Source organism: Candoia aspera, chromosome 15 (genome assembly GCF_035149785.1).
Source record: "Candoia aspera isolate rCanAsp1 chromosome 15, rCanAsp1.hap2, whole genome shotgun sequence".
NCBI lineage: Eukaryota > Metazoa > Chordata > Lepidosauria > Squamata > Boidae > Candoia > Candoia aspera.
In genome coordinates, this window is record NC_086167.1 from 10,884,269 (window position 1) to 10,911,380 (window position 27,112).

At 45.9% G+C, this 27,112-nt stretch overlaps 1 protein-coding gene across 1 annotated transcript in view; it reads right to left on the reverse strand.

Moving 5' to 3' along the window:
• Positions 1–27,112, reverse strand: part of ARVCF (ARVCF delta catenin family member) — a 161,714-nt gene that overhangs the window by 11,443 nt on the left and 123,159 nt on the right. The window contains exons 8-10 of the mRNA XM_063315283.1: positions 26,606–26,677; positions 2,832–2,959; positions 1,444–1,594 (exon numbers count right to left, since the gene is read on the reverse strand). Coding sequence (XP_063171353.1) covers positions 1,444–1,594; positions 2,832–2,959; positions 26,606–26,677 — 351 coding nt within the window. The remainder of the gene's footprint in view (positions 1–1,443; positions 1,595–2,831; positions 2,960–26,605; positions 26,678–27,112) is intronic.

Sequence of the window (27,112 nt, forward strand, 5' to 3'; positions counted from 1 at the left end):
CTGCAAGCAGGAGGTGCTGCAGAATGCAGCTCTCGTCCTTTCATCTCACTTGCACACAGACATTTCTATTTCCATAGAAAATGTCTACAAAGAGCCAGTGATGAATAAGTGCTTTCTACTACGAAGCTAATTGTATCCAGATCTACTGAATAAAAGTAAGCTACCTTTCTTCTTCTTCTCTTCATCTAACTGCTGTGGGAAGACTGAATTCTTTTCTGAATGCAATTAAGCTTAATGTGCAAGTTTCTTTTTTGGTTCACGCTTCTGCTTTGCAAGATGGTTGTTAGCTGCTTGGAGTTCTTTTATTACCCTTTAGAAACTCCATCAAGATGTTCTTAGAGTAGCCCAAGACGGTAACTTCAACGTGGGCAAGAGCAGGGCCCAACTGGGACCAGATTCAGAAGTTTTCAGGTTGAAATGGGTGTCTTAAACTGCCCCCAAATTAAAAAAAAGGGGGATTCTCACAGTTTTTGCTCCCACCCAGTCTAGCAACCAAGAAGGGGCACCTCTGGGATTGACCATTAAACGTTTTCTTTGATTAATTTGTTAGTCCTGCTGCCTCAACCCTGCTCTTTATGTGGTTGCCACCCAAAAGAATTGCCCACCCTTGCCTACAGGAACAGAACAGCTTCAGAAGAACATTTTTCACAAGTTCACAGATGCTTGCTTCCAAGGAGCTGAGAACTTGCCCCACACCGCAGGAGAGAAGTTAGGGATTTAAACGAACAAACAAGAACTTTTTATCCCTGGTTACAAATTCCAGGGCTGCCATATGCAGGTAGTCCTCATTTACTGACTGCCTTGTTTAACAACCGTTTGAAGTTACGATGGTGTAAAAAAAATAGCAATGGGACCAATCCTCGCATTTACGACCGTTGCAGCATCCCGCAGCCACACGATCACCATCTGTGTGTTTTGCAACCAGCTTGTGAGAAGCAGAGTTAACAGAGCAGGAGGAAGTAAAATTGTAAATCATGGTCATGTGATGTTTTGCTTAGTGATGGAGTTGCCAGTTCCAACTGTGGTCACTAAACGAGGGTACCTGTATTATCCTTTGCAACCCATCATTCAAACCAGGGCTGGGGAACAGCTGCAAAGACTAAGCATTAATGCCAACAGAGGTGCCCACATTTTTGCTTTTTCCTGACATCTTCAGAATGGCCCTGCTGGGTCAAAAACAATGCTGGCTTGTGTTTCCCAGCAGTCTCCTCAAAAGAGGCAAGCCCTCTGCTCACGCAATTTTCCCATTTTAAGCAAGTGCTCGTGAATTTTCTTTTGCATCCTAAAGCCAAGCTGTTGCTTCTTCTCCCACCTTAAGTTAAAATCAGGTTGAAATGGATCTGGATGCCTTCCATCTCAGAACCGGCTGTGCACACTGGGCCTCCTAAAATAGGATCTCTGGAGGTTCTAAATCCAGTCACCTTGGAACTATGCAGAACTCACCTATGAGATCCTTGTTACGGCGGTCCATGGAGAGGTTTCGCAGGGCAATGGACACTGCTCTCACCACCTTGTCTGAATCTGACTGAAGGAGCTCCACCAGGACTGGAAGTCCTCGTTCCTTTCGCACCGTTGCCCGGATGTAGGTAGACCACTGTTCCAGAAGGAAGGGAGAAAGAAAAACACAAGCCACTTAGAGGAGTTACCAAGACTCAAACAGAAACTCAAAAAGCTGGGCTAATCTGTACTCTGGAAGAAATGAAGACCATGCTTGTGGTATAGAACTTCTAAAGACCAAAGCTCGGGAAAGTGGAGAGGTATCTCCTGGGAGAGAATATGGCTTAGTGTCTTTTATTTCTCAATGCAAAGCTATGGTCCTCCTAACAAAATTGATCAGTGGTTGGGAGCGTGACTTACTTCTGTCTGAAAAGAGTAGTTTTCCCAGGATGCTAGAAGACGATAATAGACTTTCCCTAGATCTTGTTCTCTAGATGTCTTGGAGTATAAAGAGTAAGGAAGATGATCTTGTCAGAGATCATTACCCAGATCCATTACCACAGCGACGGGGAAAAATGTGGTTTACGTCCAAAACAAGAAGAAGTCGTGCACAAGCAACTCAGGCAGACACCTCCCTAATTCACATGAGTATTGGGGGGGGGGGAGTAAAGCACAGTCAGACTTGTAAGATTCTGTTACTACAGCCAATATTAATAAAAGTAGTTTTAGCCTTCCTGTGGAGTTGATTTCTTGGGCCTGGCATCAATTTTGCAGTTTGACTGTGCTGACTTGGGAAGTTGCACACTGCTCAGAGTTGGTTGTTTGGAACAGCTTATAGGCCCTGGTAAGTAAGCAAGTAAGTAAGTAAATAAGTAGATTACCAACCAACCAAGTAAGCAAAGTAAGCTCTCATACTCTTGAAGACAAAAATATAACATGTGTGAGTGTTTATTAAGGTAGTCCCTGAATTTTCCAGCTGCTGATTTAATTGCCCAGGGCCACAGAAACTTTGAGAAACACTACTACAAAGGGACAGCCTTGTAGTAAGACTCAGGTTGGAGTAAAAAATGACTGGGAACTCAGTTGCAGTTGCAATGCATCTTGAGGGCATTAAGTGGGAAGGCTTGATTGAACCTGGTTATCTGCCTCATTAAACAAGTGGCATATGGAAGATGGGCAGTTCTTTCCCAAGCTTTTGATGGCATTAAACCAGTGTTTCTCAAGCTTGGAAACTGGAAGACCTGTGGACTCCAACTCCCAGAATTCCCCAGCCAGCACTGGCTGGGGAATTCTGGGAGTTGAAGTCCACAGGTCTTAAGGTTGCCAAGTTGGAGAAAGACTGCGTTAAAGAAAACCAAGGAAATATTTGCCATGAGAAATAGGATTTCACTCACCGTCCAGTTTCCAGCACTGAGGTTCTGCAGAGCACCAGCCGCTGCCTCCAGAGTATTGAAATTCTGACTTTCGGTGAGAATCGAGAGGTAAAGCCGCACGACTTCTGGCTGGTAAAGCAATTCAAAGCCTAAAAATGGAAGGGAGGATGCAACACTGAAGGTCTGACTCGGCTTCTGCAAGAATGGTAGTCTTAGCTGATTTGAGCAAAACAACCATTTACTACAGTGTTAGTGGACAGGAGCCACCTCCTGATGTGTACAGAGTTATCTTCAGTTGGCAAGGGTGCGCTTCTATCACACATACTCATGCACGTGTGAATACCCAACACACACAACCTTTGCAACAGCTGCTTGGGCACAAGTCAAGCTGAAGTGGGAAGGGCATGGGAGAGCCAATGCGCCCGCTGCATTTCCAGCTGCCTTCTGAATCTTTGCACGTTGAACATGGAAGTTAGGAAAGACTTTCCAAGCTGGTAGACTAAACTACCAATCAGAAGAGACAGGTTGGCATAGTGGTTAAAGGCACCAGGCTAGAAACCAGGAGACCGTGAGTTCTAGTCCTGCCTTAGGCACACAGCCAGCTGGGTGACCTTGGCCCAGTCGCCCTCTCTCAGCCCTAGGAAGGAGGCAATGGCCAACCACTTCCAAAATTGCTGCCAAGAAAACTGTGTGGACTTGTCCACGTAGTCACAAGGCGTCAACACTGACTTGAAGGCGTCAAAACAAGGATCCAGATCGGTGTAGTGGTTAAAGGCACTGGACTAGAAGCCGGGAGACTGTGAGTTCTAGTCCCGCCTTAGGCACCCAGCCCGCTGGGTGACCTTGGGCCAGTCCTTCTCTCTCAGCCCTGGGAAGAAGACGACAAGGGCACACCACTTCCAAAAACCTTGCAAAGAATGTTGCAGGGCTAATCCAGACAGCTGCAAATTTTGATTTCACACTAATCTTACCAGAACAAGCGTTTGCCCATTGAACATGCTGACGGTGGAGTGGATACAGATTAGTGGGTGGTATTGGTATATGCCTATGACCCTTCCCTGCTGTAACTCCAGACTAGCTTCTGGATCTAAGGCTACTCAGTCTTCCTGCCTTGCCCACTTAGCTGCCATTTTGCTTCTGGCCCCCCGAGCCCGTTTTTGCAGCTCTCACAGCATTGCGAGAATTCCTCTGGCACACAGGAGCTATGCTTTGCGTGGCTGATGCCTTTTTTTCCTACATACACAATATGGAAAATAGATGGACTGAGCCTCCCCAAGGTTTGCGCAAAACACACTTCTGTATCATTCCCACAGAACTGGAAATGAATATACAGCTAGTCTTCGCTTGACGAGCACAAATGGGACCAGAATTTCAGTTGCTAAGCAAAATGGTCATTGAGTGAATCTGACCCAATTTTTTGACTTTTTTTGCAGCGGTCATTAAGCGGATGACTGCAGTCATTAAGCGAACCACACGGTCGTTAAGCAAATCACACAGTTCCACATTGATTTTTGCTTGCCGGAAGATGGCTGGGAAGGTCAAAAATGGCAAACGTGTGACCACGGGGACGCTGTGTTGGTCATAAGTGCGAGGACTGATTGTAAGTTGCTTTTGTCAGCACCGTAGTTCAGTCCAAACTACCACTAAACGAATGGTCATTAAGTGAGGACTACTTGTATGTTTAAGCTGAAAACTGTAGCTACCTCTACTTTTCCAAAGTACCCCTTTCCCCACTCTTAGCTTCCCAAAGAATAAATGAATGAAATATTATTTTTGTCCTCCTTGACAAAGATCTCTGGGGTTGTTGCTATTCTTATTTTACTTCCACAATTTTAAATAGACATTTTGCCTCTTCGCCCCATGTCTTTAGAGACAGCAATTGCCTTTGTGTCAGATCTTTTACACGGCCTCCTGTTCAGCCTCCTATTTCCAAACCCAGTAAGGGAGCCCTTCTGGCATTTGGAAATTCTTAATTCAGTAATTTTATTAAGAATTATAAATGAAAAGAGTAAAAGCCAATGCAAACTACAAAAAAATACACACTGGAAAATACAAAAGAAAAAGAAGGGAGGTGTGGAAAAGAAAAAGAAGAAAGAAAGAAAGAAGAAACAAGAAAGGAGAAAGAAGAAGTAACTTCCCCCTTCATCCCAGCAAGTAAAAACAATTTTAATCGCTTATCACTATCTCTTGGCAGAATCTGGAAATTCTGTTGCTATTGTTGGCCTTGAGAATTTTCCAATATATCAAATTTCTCCCTGCAACCCATTTCTGTAAGAACACTGTAAATTTCACACACACACACACAGCTCACCGGCACCGCCAGCTCAAGGTTTAAGGAAAAGGGAGATCCAATTTTTATACCAAGCTTTTCGTCTGTGAGAAAGGGATACATCAGAGGTGACCTGCTCTTATTACAGCAGATGGGCAGAAATCAAAATTAAGGTGCCCTCAGCAGCTCCTGCTTAAATATTTCCAATGATAGCAGAGTCCATCCCCTCTCTTAGTCACTGACCACACTGGCAAGCTGTTCCAACCACTGGGATTTTTTCCCCTTAATTTTCAGTTCGGCTCGGTTTTCCTCCAACTTATGTCCACTGTTCCGTCTCCTCTGCATGCATGCAGACTCGCTTCTGCGTGGAATTGATATCTCCTGGCCGTGACTTCTTCTCAAGGTTAAACACACGCAGTTCCCTCCCTCACTCCTCATAAGGTTTAGTCTCCAGCAACCAGACCATCCTTGCTGCCATTTTCTGCATCTGTTCCCATTTCTTTGACTCTTTCTTAAAACGTGGTATCCAGAATTGATCGCGATGCTTGAGGTGGAATCTGACCAAGGCAGAATAGAATGAAAGCATTAACTTCCTGGCCAGAGGACCATGTGGGTCTTGGTCGAATTTCAGAAGCTACAGAAGGTGGCCCCTGGAGGACAAGCTGCCATCATTCCCACCATTAACCATCCAAACCCAGGAAAGAATCCCAAACTGCTGAAATTCAATAATACTGCTGATTTTTTTTAAAAAATCAGGTGTCGGAGGCCAGATGCAGGAGGTTTCCAACCTTTCAGCTACTCTTTCTGAGCAAATGAGCAAGGACAAGACTGAAGATCAGAGAGGAGGAGGGAAGAAGAAGGAGAGGAGGAGGAGGATGGAAGAAGAAGAAAATGAAGGAGTAGGAGGAGGGAAGAAGGAGGAGGTGAAAAAGAAGGAGGAGGAGGAGGAGGATGGAAGAAGAAGGAAATGAAGGAGGAGGAGGGGGAAGAAGGAGGAGGTGGAGGAGGAGGAGAATGGAAGAAGAAAGAAATGAAGGAGGAGGAGGGGGAAGAAGAAGGAGGTGGAGGAGGAGGACGGAAGAAGAAGGAAATGAAGGAGTAGGAAGAGGGAAGAAGAAGGAGGTGGAGGAGGAGGAGGAGGAGGAGAATGGAAGAAGAAGGAAATGAAGGAAGAGGAAGGGGAAGGAAGAAGAAGGAGGTAAGAAGAAGGAGGAGGAAGAGAAGAATGGAAGAAGGAGGAAATGAAGAAGGAGGAGGTGAAGGAGGAGGTGAAGGAGGAGGAGGAAACACCTCCACCACTGTGCTCTGATTCTGACCTCCTCTTTTTGTATTCTCCTGTTAGCACAGACATCCCAAGTCAGGTGAACAATATATCAACACTTCCTTTTTAGGTGATGAAAAACAACATACTTCCTGCAGGAGAAAGCGAAGATAGGATGAGGAGGAAGAAAAATGAGAAAAACACAGCATTGATAATGCAAGTTAGGGCTTATGAGAGTCGTTGATTCTTGAAATGGTGATGGGCTACAGCTACTGCCATCCAGAGCTATGAGCCCTGTAATACCACAGAGGAACTGGACTACATTATCATTATCTTCACCCACAGATAAAAGACTTTATAATAGCAGCAGCTGGGTGCTCATCTGCTATTACAGAGGTGCATTGGATTCTGAGCAGGCCTGAAGACTTTCCTTGGATGGCCACCAGATGGCCATCAAGGAATCTGAAAAACAGGGCCATCGCTGCAAGGTCATACGAAAAAGAAGGATGCGTTGTTGAGAAAGTGCCCTGTTGTTCCTGAACAACTAGGGAAATGTGAGACAAAATGCCGAATGAAGGTCTCAGCAAGGGAAACCAACATCAAAACACCCCATGGAGAACATCACCCTCTAAAAGCCCAGCCAGAAAGTGCAAGTCACATTTTGTGCAGCCGAGGGACCAGTCTGCTCCGCTGTTATTCTCCACCTGCGGAACCCATATGCAAACAACGTCAGGGTGTAACTAAACCACTACTTTCGAAGGGGGAGGAGGAGGAGGAGGAGATGGTGGTGGAAAGTATTACGATTTTGCTTTTAAATATAGCCTTTCTGCAATCAGATCTGGCTGCCAAATGTGTAGCATGATAGATGGAAAACTCAGCTTAATGCTGACTTTGATAAAATACAGGAATGACCTGCTGAAAGAAAGATGGGGGACAGGCCATGGAATGCTGAGAAGGAGAAGGACCAAGCAGAATGCCCCACAGAGGTGCAGCTGAAAACAAGGAGACCATTCTGTAATGTTAGGAGCTGCTGCAGACAGAATGCCTCAGCAAGAAAATCGTTCAGCAATAAACAGCCTTTTCTGACATTAAGGAACTTACTGGACTTTAAGGGATCTGCCTGGTAGCCTGCTCCAAAAAGTAGGCAGAACTGGGACAAAAAACCCCAAATGCAAGTTGATCTACTGATTAGGTGTGATCAAGTTGGTATTGACTCTTAGCGACCACATAAAGATACCTTCTCCAGGATGATCTGCCCCAACCTGGCCCTTCAAGTCTTCCAACGATGCACCCATCACCATTGTAACTGAACCCATCCACCTTGCTGTTAGCCACCCTCTTTCTCTTTCCTTCCACTTTTCCCAGCATAAATGCAAGTTTATTTAATGTAATTATGTCACATTACAATTTGTTTGCAACTCTTAGAGGAATCGGCCAGAGTCCCTCTGATGGGAGGAGATGCACGGTGACAAATGTGATAGATAGATAAATAAATAAATAAATAAACCTTTGGAGATGCACTTATGGCTTTTGGGGTCACACAAGGCATTAGATTATGGAGCTGCTTTTAGGGGGCACATAAAGTATTAAGTTAAGGAGCCACACTTGAGGCTTTTAGCAGGCATATAAGGCATTAGGTTATGGAGTCGCACTTAAGGCTTTCAGGCATATAAGGCATTCAGTCATGAATCTTCCTCCATGTGATGAGTTATTACAAGAACTACAATCTGCAGCGACTTCCAGAGCTTTCCATAGGAACCATTCTCTTTATTTCTGATGTTAAGGAATGAATGACACTATTTAGGAAGATGAAAAAGGTGCAGGAAGCGCTTGTGGGCCACCTCGATGTTCTTTTCTTGGAAGGCAATGATCAGATAAAATATCATAAAAATAGAATCAGTCCCCCCCCGTCCCCACAGTGTTCTGGAACATAGGCCCTTTTGTTTGATTTTTTCTAGTAGTCATCCATGGTAGAATAGTGGCAAATTGGCAGAAATGTAGGAGCTTCTGTAGAATAATCACTGTCTCCTGACACATTTCTGACGGAGACAATATAATCATGAGCGCGCAATTGGCTCAGTTCTCAGTCGGCTTCCCAATTATATGATGCACTGGGGAACTTGCCATTTTCCCAGGATTTTGCATGACCCTCCAGTTTGCTTTGTAGCACATGTTTTAGTGCCACTGCTTTGTAGCAATGGGCAGGTGACCATCCTGATCTCTTCAATCAAACCAAGGAAGGGCAGTTTCACGTAATGGGGAGGTAAAGGTTTGACAGAAATGGTTCCTGCGCATCTTACGACCTTCAGCCGCCTCTTCGTGAACAGGAATCTTCCTGGTGCATAAGTACATAGCACTGCAGTACAACATCCAGTTCAATATGCTGATTTATAATCATGGAAGGAGCAAGAATCTCTCCACCATGGAATCTGATGTGGAGTAAGTGTTAGCAGATTGAGTTTGTATCCTGAACATGCTTACCACCAGGTTGGGGACCATCACAAGAGAACATGGAATGCTCCTGGCTTCCAGACCTCTGGTCCATTTTGCCTAGTTGGCCACTTGGTGCTGTCCAGGTGTTCTGGACTACAATCCCCACAGTCTCTTGGCACTGCTGGCTAGAACTGATAGAAGTTGAGGACCAAAACTGTACCTTCTCAATACAGATGGTAGCAACACTTCAAAACTTCAAGCTGGAGGGCCCTCAGCTTTTCTGGACATGCTATGGATTCAGTCTAGAACTTCCTGCAAGCAAGCATGATCTCTACTGCTGAGCCACAGCCAGTCTGTGAATTATCATCTTCGATTCACACTGGCTGAAAGGCTATGCAGATCCTCCTGTTTGGGCTGGGCTGTCGTTTGTGTGACCAGCTCATGGTGACGGTGTATATGAGTCACCTTTTGGCTTTGACTCTTTAGCTCCCTTCTTACAGCTGTCTGCAGATCAGGCTTGGCAATGTTACTTGACCCAGATGCACTGCTGGATCATCTGGATCATCTTTGGAATGCAGCAATTGCAAATAAAAGCGATAGAGAAGTGAAGCCAATGCGAAGCAGCTCGCCAAGGCCTTCAAAAGGACCTCGTCTCTCAAACTGCCATGCCAACCAGCAGGAGGGGAGAAGAGCATGCATGCCCACTGAGTGCTGTGCCAGGCCATTGTGCTTCCTGCTTCACACTGCCAGGATTCCCCCTGCCAATGAGCAACAAGATTTGGATTGGCATGTCTGAAACTGGCATTGCTAACCCTGTGCTGGCATTAGGGCCAGTTGAGGAAGAGGTTCAAGAATGACGTATTCTAACCCAGAGTCTTCCTGCTTTTGAAGCTAGGAAGCTAGAGCAAACAAGGTTTATCTCCCCACCCTGGCTGGCCAAGCTCTCTAGGGTTAGTGGCAGTGGAGGTTTGTGGGCAGTCACGGAGTCCGAGGCTGAACTTTGTGGTTGTTACTGTATATTCATATTTCTTTCCCATCCTCTGATCAACTGCAGACTGTGTGGGGCTGGAAAAGCAACTGAGATAAAGTATAGGTCCTGGGATGAAGAGGGAGAAATAGAGCAGGTTGATGTTGCACAAGGATGCCACCAGCATTGGAATCCAAAGCCCTTTCAAGGCAGGAGATATGCAGGATATGCAGGCCACGCAAACAGCCTTATTTCTCTAATAATCTCCCCAGGCTCGCAATTTACCATGGATTCTTTCAAGCCTGCCACACTGGATGTTAATGGATTCTTTCGTTCCACCTTTCCCAGCTCCAAAACATTTTATTTATTCAACTGTGGAGGCAAATGGTTTTGCTTCAAAGCTAGATGAGGACGGGAGGGAACACGCCAAGCTGGAATGCAATGCGGTATCTGCAAAATATCTACACAAGGAGTCCTTTAAAAAACTGAAAAATACGTCAAGTCTTAAAAGTTACATCAAGTCTCCAGAATTACGGAGGTTGGTGCCCTGCAGCGCATGGATGAATTTTGCCTTGAAAGCCCATCCAAGCCACACAATTTGTAGCTTGTTGGGCTCTGCTGCTAGTAGACAGCTTCGTGTCTAGACAGACGGTTGGCTTAGTTACATAATACTTGGCTATTGGCCAGATAAAGGCAAAACTGAAATACTTTGGCCACATAATGAGAAGACAGGACACCCTGGAGAAGGTGCTGATGCTGGGGAGAGTGGAGGGCAAAAGGAAGAGGGGCCGACCAAGGGCAAGGTGGGTGGATGATATCCTAGAGGTGACGGACTCGTCCCTGGGGGAGCTGGGGGTGCTAACAACCAACAGGAAGCTCTGGCGTGGGCTGGTCCATGAAGTCACAAAGAGTCGGAAGCGACTGAATGAATAAACAACAACAATTGGCCAGATTGACCAGGGTTTATAGGAACTGTAGCTCAGACACATAGGGAAGGCTACCAGTGGCTTAATTTGGTGTTAGATCATGTATGAAAAGCCTCTAACTAGACTGCTTAGAAATTAACTCTAAATATTCCACTACAGATGGTCTTGACCCATCTCTCTGTATCAACATGCAATTCAGACACAGGTAGCCATCAGAACTGGTGTTTTACAAGAGCTGAATCTTGTAAAACTAAGACTAGACTAGAATCTAAGTGCTAAGACTAGACTAGACCAGACCAGACCAGACCAGACCAGACCAGACACAGACAGACAGACAGACAGACTAGAACTGTTGGGATCCTTTCAGATGTTTTGAAGACGGCTATCCCATCCCTCTGAAGTCTTCAGAAGAAAAGACTTCAGCGGGATGGGATAGCCGTCTTCAAAACATCTGAAAGGATGTCACGGAGAATGTTCTCTATGAACCCAGAGCGCCGGACATGGGCTAGTAATGCATTTAAACCACAGGAAAGCTGATTCCAACTGATTCCAACTTCCAAGTCCCAACAGTAAGAGCATTTCAACAGGAGAACCGATGGCCCAGAAAGGTGGTGGTCTCTCTTTTGCTGGCTATGTTGAAGCAGAAACCCAACTCAAACTACACACTTCCCTTGCAGAAGGCTCAGTCCACAACATCTTCAGTCAAAGCCATAAAGCGACATGCTCGGAAAGAACATTCTGGTTAAGCCCAAAGAGAGCTACAGCCAGAATTAAGGACACAAGGAATAACTGTGGAGTTCTAGAATACAAGCATGGAAAACTGGGACTCAAAACCACCCAGGATAGAGTAGAGAAGACATAGGGTGACACTGAAAGGCGAGCTAATGGTAGTATGCTCATCCCAGCTCCCTTTTGTGCAAGCCCAGATGTTCTAAAGAGGGCTCTAATCTTCTAAGCTTCCTGCAGGCTGGTGGCGCAAGAACTAAAAGTGCTAAAATCTAATGGTTTGAGACACATAGACTCTACTCTGTATAAGGCAACCCACTGCCAAATCAGAGTGAGGCTTCTGAACTGGGGAACGTTCTCATCCTCGGTCCACAACCCAGTTGTTGCTGTCTTTTGCTGAAACGGTCAGAGGTGGTGCATCTCAGAAGAGTGAACGGCCTTGCAAAACACAGCCTTGATCACACTTACTGAAGTTGCTCTCTCTAGAAATGAGCAGGATGGAGTCTCTCTGAGCCTGGTTGTTGTTTTGCAGACGTTTCATTGCCCGACTAGGCAACATCTTCAGTGTGGACAGGGAGAGGGCCTTGCTTTCAGTTTATATACCATGGCTTGCCCTCCTTGTGTTGGTGGGGGTGTTGGTAGGGGTGTTGTTCTCTCCTTGGGAGTTCTTTGACACCCTCACCAACACAAGCAGGGCAAGCCACATTCCCTGTATATAAACAGGGAGCAAATTCCACACTCAGCAGCACTGAAGACGTTGCCTGGTCTGGCAATGAAACGTCTGCAAGAAAACAACCAGGCTCAGAGAGCACCACGGACTCCACAGTTCAGCCCTGGGCTACAAATATTCGCTTCGATTGGTAATGGTCCAATGTGTATTTTAAGCCACTCAACATGGACATCTCTCTGGGCACACTGCAACATAATCGTCTGCCTGCCCTGTACACCCCTAAGCCTCTTCATCTGCCCCCTTTATTATGTCTTGCTCCTTGCAGGTTAGACAGTACTTTATGTTCAGTCTAACCCGCGTTCATTTAGCCCCGCGTTCATTTCTAGTTCCTGATGGTGCTAATTAGCAAGCCTTCGGTCTGTTTCTGAATGCAAAGTTAGAAACTGCCGTTCAGCTCTTTTGTGCTCTCCAAAAAGCTGTCACATGTCCTTTAAATCCCAAGTCGTTCTGAAAAAGCCTCTTGGCTATATCCATCACACTGTAGCAGGCAGGCTACCTGGATGACTTCCTTGGGAGAGGAAGAAAGGGAGGAAGACCAAGGGGTATTTGAAGAAAAGAGAAAAGAACACTAAGATTGGCACTGGAGAGAGGGAGGGAGGGAGGGAGGGAGGGAGGGAGACAGAAGAAAGTGAAGGGATGGAGGGAGGAGGGAGGGAGGGAGGTAGAGAGAAGGAAAGAAGGGAGGGAGGGAGGGAGGAGGGAGGGAGGTAGAGAGAAGGAAAGAAGGGAGGGAGGGAGGAGGGAGGGAGGTAGAGAGAAGGAAAGAAGGGAGGGAGGGAGGAGGGAGGGAGGGAGGCAGAGAGAAGGAAAGAAGGGAGGGAGGGAGGAGGGAGGGAGGGAGGCAGAGAGAAGGAAAGAAGGGAGGGAGGGAGGAGGGAGGGAGGGAGGTAGAGAGAAGGAAAGAAGGGAGGGAGGGAGGAGGGAGGTAGAGAGAAGGAAAGAAGGGAGGGAGGGAGGGAGGAGGGAGGTAGAGAGAAGGAAAGAAGGGAGGGAGGGAGGAGGGAGGGAGGGAGGTAGAGAGAAGGAAAGAAGGGAGGGAGGGAGGAGGGAGGGAGGGAGGTAGAGAGAAGGAAAGAAGGGAGGGAGGGAGGAGGGAGGGAGGTAGAGAGAAGGAAAGAAGGGAGGGAGGGAGGAGGGAGGGAGGGAGGTAGAGAGAAGAGGGAGGAGGGAGGGAGGGAGGTAGAGAGAAGGAAAGAAGGGAGGGAGGGAGGAGGGAGGGAGGGAGGTAGAGAGAAGGAAAGAAGGGAGGGAGGGAGGAGGGAGGGAGGGAGGTAGAGAGAAGGAAAGAAGGGAGGGAGGGAGGAGGGAGGGAGGGAGGTAGAGAGAAGGAAAGAAGGGAGGGAGGGAGGAGGGAGGGAGGTAGAGAGAAGGAAAGAAGGGAGGGAGGGAGGAGGGAGGGAGGGAGGTAGAGAGAAGGAAAGAAGGGAGGGAGGGAGGAGGGAGGGAGGGAGGTAGAGAGAAGGAAAGAAGGGAGGGAGGGAGGAGGGAGGGAGGGAGGTAGAGAGAAGGAAAGAAGGGAGGGAGGGAGGGAGGAGGGAGGGAGGTAGAGAGAAGGAAAGAAGGGAGGGAGGGAGGAGGGAGGTAGAGAGAAGGAAAGAAGGGAGGGAGGGAGGGAGGAGGGAGGGATGTAGAGAGAAGGAAAGAAGGGAGGGAGGAGGGAGGGAGGGAGGTAGAGAGAAGGAAAGAAGGGAGGGAGGGAGGAGGGAGGGAGGGAGGTAGAGAGAAGGAAAGAAGGGAGGGAGGGAGGAGGGAGGGAGGAGGATGGATACCATGATGATTTTGAAAGAAAGAAGCAAGCTAACTGACTGGCTCTTGCTAGGAAGGAGCCAAGCACCTTCTTGGTGCTGCTGCTGAAGTGGTCAGGTCGAGATAACGCGTCTCTCAGCCTCTCCCCGCCTCCCTTTCCACGGACACAGAACCAGAGAAGCCCAGGCGGCAGAGCCACCCCCCCCTCCAAATCTCGACATCAGCGATGAAAGCCTTTGCCGATGGTTCCCAAAATCCTGTCTTTCCTACCAGACAGGATCCTCGGCTTACTGCTGGGGGCAGGATTCATTCTTAAGGGCCTCCTCCGGATTTAGGAATCTGTATCAGCAGCAGCCTGGTACCTCCAGTATTAGTAATGAGATATTGTATCAGATCATATCAATACCCAGCACTAAATGAAAGCAGAGCCAGAAAGTTCTGAGCACAAACCATCTGATTGGTGGAAGGAACAGACCTTTAGGAAGTTTGGGGGCAGTTAACACAACACCCAGTGCTGAACCCGTTGCTGGTGATTTGTGGATACAGAAGGTAGGAGGGCCTACAAATGCCCTTGAGATCAAAGTTCTCAAAGCAAGCAAAGGTTCTGAGAAGGAAGGAAGGAAGGAAGGAAGGAAGGAAGGAAGGAAGGAAGGAAGGAAGGAAGGAAGGAAGGGAGACAGGAAGGAAGGAAGGAAGGAAGGAAGGAAGGAAGGAAGGAAGGAAGGAAGGAAGGAAAGGAGACAGGAAGGGAGGGAGGGAGGGAGGGAGGGAGGAAGGCAGCCTCTCTAGCATTCCCACCAATCCCAGGAGAAGCCCCAGGACTCCAGGGGAGCCAAGTACTTAAGGAATGCCAGCTGGGTTCATCTACCTGGATGGAGATCAGGCCACAAAACTATTAAAGTCCTCTCTGATGATTGTAGATTTTAGCTAAAAAAATGTTTTATGATACATCCTCCCCGCACCCAAAGTGAGGCTGGCTTGATCCCTGATGATTTTCCAGAAGTCCCTCAAAACCTGGCTGGGTCACCAGGCCTGGGAATCCCAGTGGACCAGTGAGACACTGAGGTGGCTCCCTTGATATCAACATCTGCTCTTAGCCTTGTGTTTCTTAAAGATGATGATGATGATGATGATGATGGCGACAAAAATGCCAAATCCAGTCTAAACATCTGGCTGACTGTGTGACCAACCATAACGTTTCACAGAGGAATAAAAGACAAAGAAATGGAGAAAGTCACAAAATACAAAGACCTGCAAATAGAAGTAGAACAACTGTGGCAAAAGAAAGCACAGATAGTACCAGTAGTAATAGGTGCCTTGGGTGCAATCCTCAAACATCTGGAGCACCCCTTGAACGCCATCAGCACTGACAAAATCACCATCGGTCAATTGCAAAAGGCAGCTTTACTCGGAACAGCTGACATCCTGCAACGGTCCCTTTAATACTACTAAACCAGAACATCTGCCTGTCCCAGGTCCTTGGGAAGGACTCGCTAGGTGGACAAAAATGCCAAACCCAGCCTAAACATCTGACTGACTGTGTGACCAACCCTGATAAGGTTTTTTATGTATTAATTGTTTTTACCTTGTACGCTGCCCAGAGTCACTCGTTTGTGAGATGGCCGGCCGTATAAACTTGACGAATAGATAAAATAAATAAATAAGGAAAGCAATAGTCTAGCTTGACCTTCCCCGGGCAAATGTTCTCCAGATGTATTTGATGTGCAATTCCCAGAATTCTCACCATGGAACACAGGGAGCTGTAGTTGCAATGCTTCTACTGTGTTCCACTCTCCTTGGAGAGACGTTCTCCTGGACGTTCTCCTGCAAAGTTCTTCTTGATTGGGCGCTTTCTATCTGACTCGTCTCTCCTAACAGTATTTCAACTCCCCAGCTGGGTTCACCTCCTCCAAGCCACCGCCCTGCTAACTCTGTCCTTTGGGGTCTGATCCATCCATCCGCCCCAACAGCGCACCCAGTTCAAGGTCATTCTCCTCCTCTGCCAGAGAGATTAAGTGACAATGACCACCAGGAGCAGCAGCTGTTGGACCAGGAAGTCCTAAGGCTCAGGAGAAAGAGGCCTCTTGTAGAAGAACAGACCTCATAACAGATTGCTTAACTCCTAATTCCTGGTGCCAGCTCTGGGATGCATTTATGGCTACCCATAAACCTCCTGGCCCCCAACGAGTCTCACCTTGGAGGGCTCAGAACAGACTGCAGGGCGAGGGTGCTGTCTTCAGCAATCGGAGGAAGGGCTGCAAGCTACCTTAGTTATTAGATTAACCCAGAGCAGGCCGCTGCAGAACAAAATGACATGACAGAGAGCAGACAGGATGTAGCTTGCTGCAGCGGGTCAAAATGAACTGGGGGCAGAGAGAGCCAACCGTCACAGGGAGCAGAAGGCTTCCAACCGTGCCTCCATTTCTGCTTGTGAAAAGCTCAATGAAATGACATGTAAAAAAAAGAAGGGGGGACTAGAGCCACCCCCAGCACACTCAAGAGGTTGGGGGAAGGCCAATCTAACTCTTGAACAACTTGTCCCCGTCTTTTCCATATTGCGTTTCAAGGCCTCGCGTCCAATTCCACCCGCATGCACCCCCAGTGGCTGTGAAAACAGATGTCTTCCCCCTCCTTCCCTCTTCAAAAGCTCTCAGCAGTTCCTGGTGATAATGAGATCCTCCACAGAGGTTGCTGCTTTGAAGTCTGCACTAACAGAGGTCTCCAAGTGGAATTCATTACCTGGAAACGGTCCCTTGGTGTCACCCTCAGGGCTGTTGGCTATGAGTCTTAGAAGCAAGGGAACCTGGGAAGGGCCAGATTCCTTCTCTCCCCCTCCCCACAATGCAAGGCCATTGGGAGGTTGCCATGCCATGAAGGTCTGGGACTTCTGGGAAAATAAAAAGGGCAGCCACTAACAAGGAGGCAGAGCTGGCTCGGACACAGGAGGGTAGAGTAACCTGAGTCAGATGCCACCATATGCTAGAGGACAGCAGGACCTACAGTTGGGAGAGACCTTTTTGCTAGGGTGGGAACACTAGGCTGCTGTTCCAGCTGCAAAATTTCCAAGCACATGCCTGGATCCTTTTGCAACCTGCAAAAGTCCAGGGTTTGGGCCCTAAAGAGATTTGTTCGCAGGGATCTCTACAGGCTGGATTCTACACACAAGCTTGCAGGAAAGGTGAGGAAGAGGTAGATGGCGTGGCTCATTTTCAGACCCAGAGAGGTTATTTTGAGCTCCCACAATAGGCAGACAATGAGACCACGGGCAGGCAACCCCCTCGGCAAGTCCAAACGCAATTCTCCTCTGTTCCCTCCCCCCACCACCTCCTTCTCGCCTTCATCCCTCCATCCCCTCTCTTTCACGCTCAATAAATTGCCGGCACTAGGAGATTTAAAAACCGGGAAGGTGAAGAATTATCTCGCCCTTTTTTCTCTTGCATTCCCTTTTGCTGCACAGAGATCGGCTGCCTGTGTTTCTCAGTTAAAAAACCGGCACGATCAAAACATGTTCCTGCTTCAGAGAATTCCAGAGCGCATGGTGGGCTTGAAAAAAAAGAAAGAAGAAGGCCTTTCTTTATGTTTTAAACCTTAACAAGCAGCTCAGGGCATCTGGTTTGCAAGCTAAAATGTGCCCTCTCTGTCTCTCCAAGCTCAAGTCTTTCTTCCCCCCTCCCCAAATGATAAATATGGATGCTTCAGCTGCATTAAAGGTGGCAGCATCCAGATATAAGGAAGAAAAGCTTTAGAAATGCTTTGAAGTGCTTGCATACAACAAAAGGCTGTATACAGCCACAATTCTACTAAATTGGTCCTGCAGATGAGCTCACCATAACAGGCATCTGCTTTGCAGGTTTAAGATCCCCAATACCATTTTGGGGGGTAGATAGGTTGATTTATTGATTGATTTATCAAATTTATATGCTGCCCAATGATTCTGGGATGTTAGAAGGTTTGGAAAGATTTTTGAAACTCTAAAGATCCATTGCCTAAACCATTAAGTTGGGTTGTACACAGTTCAGCAATAATTCAAACACTTCAAAGGCCCTACAAAAAAATTCCATTATGAGGTTATGTGGGAAGGAATTGAGCATGACCTGAGATCTCTAAAATATGCCTAATTGACTCAACCAATTAAGAGGGAGTTAGATTTAGCCCCAAAGAAACCCAATCATGCACAGGGTCAAACGAGCTCTTCTCTTGACTTTTCTGACTTCTATGACCAAGACAAAGTCCTAGAGAGGCCACGAGAAACAAGACCTCTCTAGGCACTTAGTCCTTGTGGCTGTTTTCTTGTTCACTAACTCCAGTAGCCACTTGTAGAATGGTGAAAAAGGGACAGAAGATTGGTTAAGAGTTTAAATACTCTTGAAGGTCTCCAACCAGACTGTCCCCAGGGAACTGAGTTTATGTCTCCTCTAGACTTTCCAGCAGTTTCTCCTACGTAGGTAGCCCAGTCATCTGGCCAGGGGGCAGAGGAAGGAAATTCTCCTGCCTCAGCTGTTTCAGAGGGACCGGGCCCTCTGTGTCAGCAAAAAATGTGCTGCGCCAGCCAAAACCAAGCCTAATTTTGTGAAACGGAGCCTCGTCCTTTGTGCCAATTTTGCCTCGGCACCCCTGCTGCTTACAAATGACCCTTACGCTCCTTTTAGAGAGTGGGCCACGTGTTTGTACTGTTAAAATGTACACTGGAGTGACCGGCTTTTCAATTTTATTTTATTTTTATAATAATTTAATTAAGCATTACAGCCATACGGATAAAAACTAATCCAAACTACAAACAAAATAAAAAAATAAAAATAAAAACAGAAAGTGCAGGAAAAGAAATAGAAAAGAAAAAAAAATAAATAAGAATATAGCCAAGAAAAGATATATATATATAAAGAAGTAACTTCCCCCTTCGTCACCAGAAGCACAGACAATTTTAAAAATTCATCACGTTCTCTTAAAATACAACAAACAAACTCCATCCCATATCTGATCTCTTATCTATAAACAAATCCTTAAAGCCTCTTCCTGCAGCAAAAGTCCATTAAGGGTTACCAGAAATAACATCATATCTGTTTTAACCTTAATCAAATAAACCCACTTCTATAAGCAAATCCTTAAAACCTCCTCATTCAGGTGTGAATGAATGGAGTGACTGGCTTTTCACGGATGAGTTATTCTATTGTTGCTGCTGTTTTCCTGAAACAGCAGAGAAGTGACATGGCAGGGCCCTGAATGGTTGGGCACAGAAGGACGTGTCCCTTCTTGAAATGGGACTGGGTTGGGCCCTGACCGATTGGGCACAGCCATTTGGCAGAGGGACGTGCCCGTCTTGAATGGGACTAGGTTGGGCCCTGACCGATTGGGCACAGCCATTTGGCAGAGGGACGTGCCCGTCTTGAATGGGACTAGGTTGGGCCCTGACCGATTGGGCACAGCCATTTGGCAGAGGGACGTGCCTGTCTTGAAATGGGATGAGGTCTCATTTGGCCTCTTCATAATTTCCTTTTCTCCTTGGCCTTTTAAAGCCAGAGTTAATGCAGACATCACACCCCATAGGTCAAAAGCTTTCTGGAAAGACCACAGTCTTTGGAATCGGTTGTGGCTGCCATGACAAAAAGGAACATTTAAAAACAAATTTCTACAAAGAGCTGCCACTGGGATAAGACTTTAAGCACTCCACACCACACCCCCAACCTTGCTCATTCATTACCCCACAAAGGAAGTGGCAAATGTCCACACTGAGGATCACAGACTTTGAAAGGCTCATTTAAGGCCATCAAATCCAGCCATTTACTGAGGGGAGAAGTCCACCTCAAAGCATCCAGAGTTGTTTTGGGCAAGTCCTAAGACAGAGGGCTTTATTCATGAAATTGCTTCAGTTGTCATGCCCTTGGCACAGCAAGGCTAGCCTCTCCTTCTCTGCCTCAGTAGTTCCCATGTGAATTATTTGGGGCGCAAAGAATGTCAGCAATGCCTCTTTCCAGATATCACCCACCCAACCACCTGCCCGTCATCAAAGCATGGGTGAAACCAACAGAGGACTGATTTTCCGAGGGCCGATTTCCCTCCTGTAGATTCCTCTCTCCATTCTAAGAAATTTTAATGACTCTGGTCTTTTAAGAACTGCTAGATTTGGCCAGGATTACAGGGGGATTTTTTTCAGTGGCCTGAATCATTCCATAATGTTCTTACTGTTTCTTGCATTCTGTAAAGAAAAGCCTGGAGATTTCCCCCCCTCCACTCGTATGTAAATCACTCTGGAGATTCTCTACATGGAAAGGCTGGATTGAAAAATAATGTTGCATAAAGAAATCAAACCAAGCAAATCAATGGGAAAGGACACAAGGCAACTTTAGCAAACCTGCAGTGGGAATAAACAGTACCACAAAATCAGAGCTGGCAAGCACGTATGGTCCGCTCCCAATGGTCTGTGTGTGATCGTCTTTTATTATCAGAGAAAGAAGAAAGAGTAAGAAATCCAATTCTGATTTTTTATTGATCAAGCAAGAAAGGAAGGTCAGATGCTCTAGAGATTTGGGTTTGCAAAGCCCCAGCATTAAGCTAACAACCACCCGGATGGCCCCCCTCAGTGAATAAAGACGTTCTATTTGGGCAGCCAATTTTTTCCAAAAAGGTCTGCAATACTTCTCTTGCCTTGAGAGACTCCTAGCATTGCACGGAGCCATTGCAGTTAATGTTGAAACTTATACAGTAACTAACACTCTCCAAAGGGAGGGGAAAGGGAACGTCTATAAAGATCTCGCAGGAAAACCATTTGACACCTGCCCTGTTAAAACAGGTATCTGGGCAAAACAGTTTGAGGTAGTTATGGAGTCTCAGACTCATCCTCAGGACATGCAACAAACCAATCAATACTTAATAAGCTGGGAAGCCTCCATGAAGTTTTTCCAACTGTGGGATGCTGTGAAAATGCATTACGTACAGTTGAACAATGTACGAGATACCTAAACAATTCCTGCCCCCACACATACGTATATTCTAGGCTTGTGCTTCTTAACTCAGATTAGATAGGCCAATCAACCATTTCTGGTGAGTTTGCATCCCAGGAACTGAGGAGGGTGTGTGTGCGTGTGCGTGCTGTCTTTGTGAATGCTGGAATAGTCACGAAAAACAATAATTTAATATCCAAGTCATTTTCACCCCACCCAAAAGCACATCCCAGTGGAAGTATAAACCATTGTATTTACTGCAGCTGATGCTGAAAAGAAGCCAACTATTGTTCAACGTCTGTTTTTGTGATGAATGAAGAGGATAAAATTTAATGTAGTGAATGGGGAGGTAGAAGAAGTTCTGCAAAGATCTGCAAAAAGGAAGGGGGAAAGTGCCCTTCTATCCAAAATAATAAAGTTCTACTGACATAAGGCATTGCAAGACCGATGAGGAATTATTAGTCCTTTTGCAAATTATGAGCACCACAGGGGATGATGATGAACAACATACTTAGCAAAACCACAGAAGTATGAAGCTCTTAGCAGCCCTGGTGAGAATTCTCAACCCTGACCGTGAATCACAAAAATGAACTTTCTTGAAGTAAGTGGATGCCATCTAGGTCTTCAGAGCCAGGGTTAGGGCTAGGTTTTCAGAACAAGCCTAGTCAACCGCCATGGTCATCCAAGTGTACTGGTAGATGAGTGGTAGCTTAAGCCCCAGTGAGCATAAAAGAATTCAGAGATGACTTTGGGGAGGACATGAGAGGACCATTAAGGAGGGAAGGAGGGAGTGAGCCTGGTGGCTTGGAGAAGAGATTATTCAATCCAGAGATAGAAGGAAGTATGAAAAAGAACCTCAAGGTAACCCTGCCTTGATTTTGTTTCATCTAAGATGGGACAGAGAGACACTTGGACAGGCTACGCTTTTACAATATTGTTAATATATCCTACAACAATAAAGCAGCATTCCTGTTATCCTTGCAATGTCTGTTTCTTGACCTGTCTTACCTCAAAGTGCTGACAATCGTCCACTTCTGGCAAGCAAAATCCACAAGACTTTCTCTACACAACAGAATGGAAATGGACACTTCCTTCAGTCCTTGTTCTGATTATCGTATTTCCTCTCTGCCAGTTCTCATTGCCTCAAGTCTGACTGGCACTTGTACCCACCTGGCCCCATCACCAGCTCTCTTTGTAAGACCTGCCATCCCTGTTGGGGGTGGGGGGGAAGCTGGGTTGGCTGTCACATTCTGCCACAACAGGAGCTTTCTTGATCTGGTGAGAGGAGATTGTATTATTTCTGCAGGTCAGTTTCTAAAGACAGGATGTCACTTAACTACTGCATGGGCCTGAATAAGCAGCCTCTATATTGGAAGTGTTGACAGAAATGTAGGAAAGGAGAAATAGAGAAAGAAGTAACTGGCTCTTGTTATAAAGAAAAGAACAGAGAAGGAAGGAAGGAAGGAAGGAAGGAAGGAAGGAAGGAAGGAAGGAAGGAAGGAAGGAAGGAAGGAAGGAAGGAAGGAAGGAAACTTAAGACTGGCACTAGGAAGGAGCACTTGCTAGAAGGAAGAGAAGAGGACCTAGGACAGAAGGAGGAAGGAAGGAAGGAAGGAAGGAAGGAAGGAAGGAAGGAAGGAAGGAAGGAAGGAAGGAAGGAAGGAAACTTAAGACTGGCACTAGGAAGGAGCACTTGCTAGAAGGAAGAGAAGAGGACCTAGGACAGAAGGAGGAAGGAAGGAAGGAAGGAAGGAAGGAAGGAAGGAAGGAAGGAAGGAAACTTAAGACTGGCACTAGGAAGGAGCACTTGCTAGAAGGAAGAGAAGAGGACCTAGGACAGAAGGAGGAAGGAAGGAAGGAAGGAAGGAAGGAAGGAAGGAAGGAAGGAAGGAAGGAAGGAAACTTAAGACTGGCACTAGGAAGGAGCACTTGCTAGAAGGAAGAGAAGAGGACCTAGGACAGAAGGAGGAAGGAAGGAAGGAAGGAAGGTAGGTAGGAAGGACAGAGACTTAAGATTGGCACTAAGAAGGAGCACTTGCTAGAAGGAACAGAAGATAACCTAAGTCAGAAGGAAGGAAGGAAGGAAGGAAGGAAGGAAGGTTAAGAGCAAACAAACAGAATCTTGACTGGCAGAATGGAGGGAGAGAGGGACTGGCAGTTGCTTGAAAGAAACTGAACACTTGGAAAGAAGGAACACTGTTCTTTCCTGGAAAGAAACACCAAAAGCACCTCTTTCTGGTAGGGTGCAAAATGAACCTAAACAATTCGGCAGAGGGATCCAAGCAGAACCCAAAACCACGGTGTGACCCAGTTACGTCAGATTCAAATCCATCTCGACTTTGAGCACTAAGACCCTTGGGCAGGTTAAGGTTTCAGGACCCTGGACAGTTACAGGCAAGAGATGTGCTTTGTCAAGGCCAAGGCTGAATCCTGGACCTTTTCTTCTCTTTAGGGAAGTTACATGAATTGTGTCCACATGTCTCCCTCCAATGCCTTGGCTCCTTCCCACAGAAACCCTCCATAGGAACCACTGGACTGTAATTTTTAATGTGAAAGAAAGGGGTGGTTTGAAAGTGGCAAATGCTCATATTAAGATGTGGGAACTGAGAACAGAGCGATTCTGCTCACTGTCTTTCCTTACCATCCTTTCATGAATGGGATACAACATCTTGTGAAATTGCCAAGAAAGCACACGCAGAAATGAAGAGCTTTCTTCTTTGCCTTCATGTTCTGCACCTCCATCCTACCCAATTTCCAAAATTCATTTTTGGGGTTTGCTTCAGCTTCAAAACCAGGAACACAATGTCCTTTAAATCCACCATTGTTTAAACAGACTACAGTGCTGCAAACTATTCAAAAGGCCACTCTGATTAAAGTCCCGTGGAGAACAATTTGGCTTTTCAGAATAAAGGAGAGGGGGAAAAAGTACATGTACCGTTTCCAGCTCCCCGAGGCTATCATCAATATTAGATCGATTCGACTCAACCATCCCTTTTCTATGCACATACTGTGAAAAGGATCCTGAGAGGTCTTAGCTTCAGGAACAAAGCTTTCCTGCAAAACGGATTAACGTATCTTTCTGTTTGCATATCCACCAACACCCAGAGTGTCTTGAACATCGTTGTAATGGGGGCAGCTCCACCGCTATGCTAGAAATGAGCAGCAACTTGGTGACAAGTCCTCGGTCTGTAGATGCTTCCAATTCCTAGCCCTGCTGGAACTTTGAGGTGGAATCTGCCTTCAACTGAAAACTCGATCCCTCCAGATAGATCCAGCTGGTGCACCAAATGGCAGGCGGCTGTGAGATCAGTCATCTCAGACAAGGAGACAGCAGGAGATGGAAGACCGGGGACAAGGGAGCATGAAATGTTGGGGACAAGCCAGTCTGAAGCTGTAAAAGAATCTAGAGATAACTTTGATGAGGGAATGCAGGAATAGTTAAGGGAGGAGTAAGGACAACTAAGCCCTGGGAAAGAGGACCGCTTAAGAAAGAAACTCAAATTAGCTGTGTTTTGATTCTGGATTGAAGATGAAGAAGGAAACTCTTCTCAAGATTCTGTTGTTATACCCTACAACAATAAAGTAGCATCCTTGGAATCCTTGAGATGTCTGTTTCCTGATCTGGTCTGCTTCAAAGGGCTGAGAGAAACGTTGCTGTCATTCGTATTGACAATAAACAATTTTGTTCCTCAGAGTGAGAGTCTAGGAAAGGAATGGAAGGCAGAGTAGAAGCAGAAGGCGAGTCTGTTGACAGCTTATCTTCTAAACCAGTGTGTTTTTTTAGAACTTGGCAACTTTAAGGTGTGTGGACTTCAACTCCCAGAATTCCTCAGCAAAGACAATCCTGGGAACACTGCCTCATATTTACTAAATGGAGGAAGGAGAAGCAGGTCCGTTTCATGAGGTACAGAGTTCCTCAGACTGGATGCCATTACAGAAAAGACCCTCTTATACTCAAGAGCTTCACCTTCTTTAAAGGACACAAGCACAGCATCTTTTACAGATCTTAACTGGCCAGCAGACTCAAATATACAATTCTTCATCGTTCATTCTGACCTTTCCACAAAAGATCCTTGAGTGATTACCTCTATTATTTCCATTTGTTGAAAAATATCCTGCCTAAGGTACATGTTAATATGAAAAAGATTAATGTACAATGCTTGGCTTAACACACACACACACACAGCATGTCATGATATCATTCGAATCAAATCCATTTGATCATTTAGAACCTTTCTGGTCTTAACAGTGAGTCTTGGCTTTAGCTGGGAATTAATCTCATCTGAAAAGAATTAAAACTCCATGCCACAGATCTGACTTTGCCATTAATAGATCAGAAACTGCCTTTTTATTTTTGCTTATTTGATGGAAGAACCCCCAATCCCATTATAAACTAAGGGAACCACACAGATTTTTAAAAGGGAAAAAAAAATTAGAAATAGAAGACACATCCCTAGAGCCCTACATTCCAAAATACGTCCTGGAACCAACCAGCAACTCTCCCTAACTTGCTTCTTTTCAAGTCTGTCTTTTAAATAAAGGCAAACTTTCATGGCTTCAACTTTTCCCAAAATCTAGACATGATGCATATAAATTCAACTGGTATATTATGTCTAGGTTCTCCCTGTAGGCAGGAATGACTCACTTAGGTGGGCTCGCAAGTCATCCAAGGACTTCAACGAAGCAATCTTAATCAAAGAAAAGTTAGAACTAAAGCGTTTTGGCAACGGCTCTGATAAAAAAACAAGGCCTCTATAAACAGCATTCAAAACACTTTGTGTCTTTCTCCTTCCCACTCCATCTGACTATCTGGCCCTCTCTTTCTGGGGGGCTGTCCCATTTCCATCTCACCTTTCCTTTTGCAACCCTCCGATTGTTTATTGTGTTATGTGAGGACGAACCCTCACATCTGGGGCTCCCCAAGATTCAGAGAGAATTCCAAAATCCCTTCTGCTACAGTGGGAGATGGTTTACTGCTGCAATTCTGCATTCATGGACCCATTCCTTGATGCTCACTTGCTCTAGAGCCTCCTCTCTCTACAGTGGCCAACTCAGCTCAAGGACAGTGACCCCTTCCACCCACGCCATTTCATCCAGGCAACTGAACGGTTGCTCCCAGCCCCACAGGACCCCTATTTCCATTCTCATTCATGCCACAGCAAGCAAGTTCACCAATTGGTTCTGGAAAAGATAGGTTCTGCTTCATTGCTTTTGATTTAGAAGAACATTGGCATTTTGCTTCCTTGCCTTTTCAAGGCACGTTCTTGTGCAAGGCAAGGAAGAAATGCTGGCTTTTTTAAGAGGAAGAAGGAGAAGAAATTAAAAACACATGAGTTTCTCCACATTGTTAGGGCTTCATTCAGACCTCAGTCATGGCAAGTCATGGATGTGTATGGGTCACCAATTAGGAACAGTCTGGAAAAAATACAGACTCATGCCATTCATCATTTTCATCCCCTTTTGGGATGCTGAAGAATGTTAAGTCCTTGCTAAGAAATGAAATGATCAAATCTGCAAGGAAGTTGCAACAATCAAGGGGGAAAAAGTTGTAACTAAAAAAAGTTCCTTATCATCCTATAACCTTTGATAGGAGACTGGATGAAGAGATACTTGGTTTGCAAAACAAAAAATCATTTCTCATCAGTACAATACTATGCATGGGACAGAAGCTTCCTCCGAATGCCCATTTCAGAGGGAAATTAGAGAAGCATGAAATCGAAGGAGAAATACTACATTTTTCATGCTGCTTCTGCAAAACTTAGGAACCCACACTTGAGTCTTTGCTGATCTTTGAATTACCTTTTGCTGACTCGGATCGCTTAGGTAAATCCAGTGTATCAAAGTTCCGGTCCACATCTCCATTCTTCTTTCCTAAGCAGAACACACAAAAAAATGAGCAAATAAACATGATTTGGTGTGTGAATAAACCTAATCCATTCCCACACCACCCCGAACGAGGACAAACAGAACACAAAGTGCAAAATTACACCCCCACACCCCCACCCTGTATCATCTGCACATGCATTTTGCACTTATGTAAGCCTGGGACATATTTACTGGGCATGCAAATGAGCTCTTCATGGATTAGCAGAAATGACAAACATGTGGTGGGATGTATGATTGACTCTGACATTGTTTACTTATTGTTTACTGCGTTTGTATTGTGGTTTTCTTCTAGAAACTCAGGGCATCTTGGGATCTGCCTTTATTTGACCTCCCTGTAAGTAAATTGGATTGGGAGAGAGTGGCTGGGCCAGAATTTTCCAGCAATATTAAAATCAAATGGAGACTTGAATTTGGATTTCC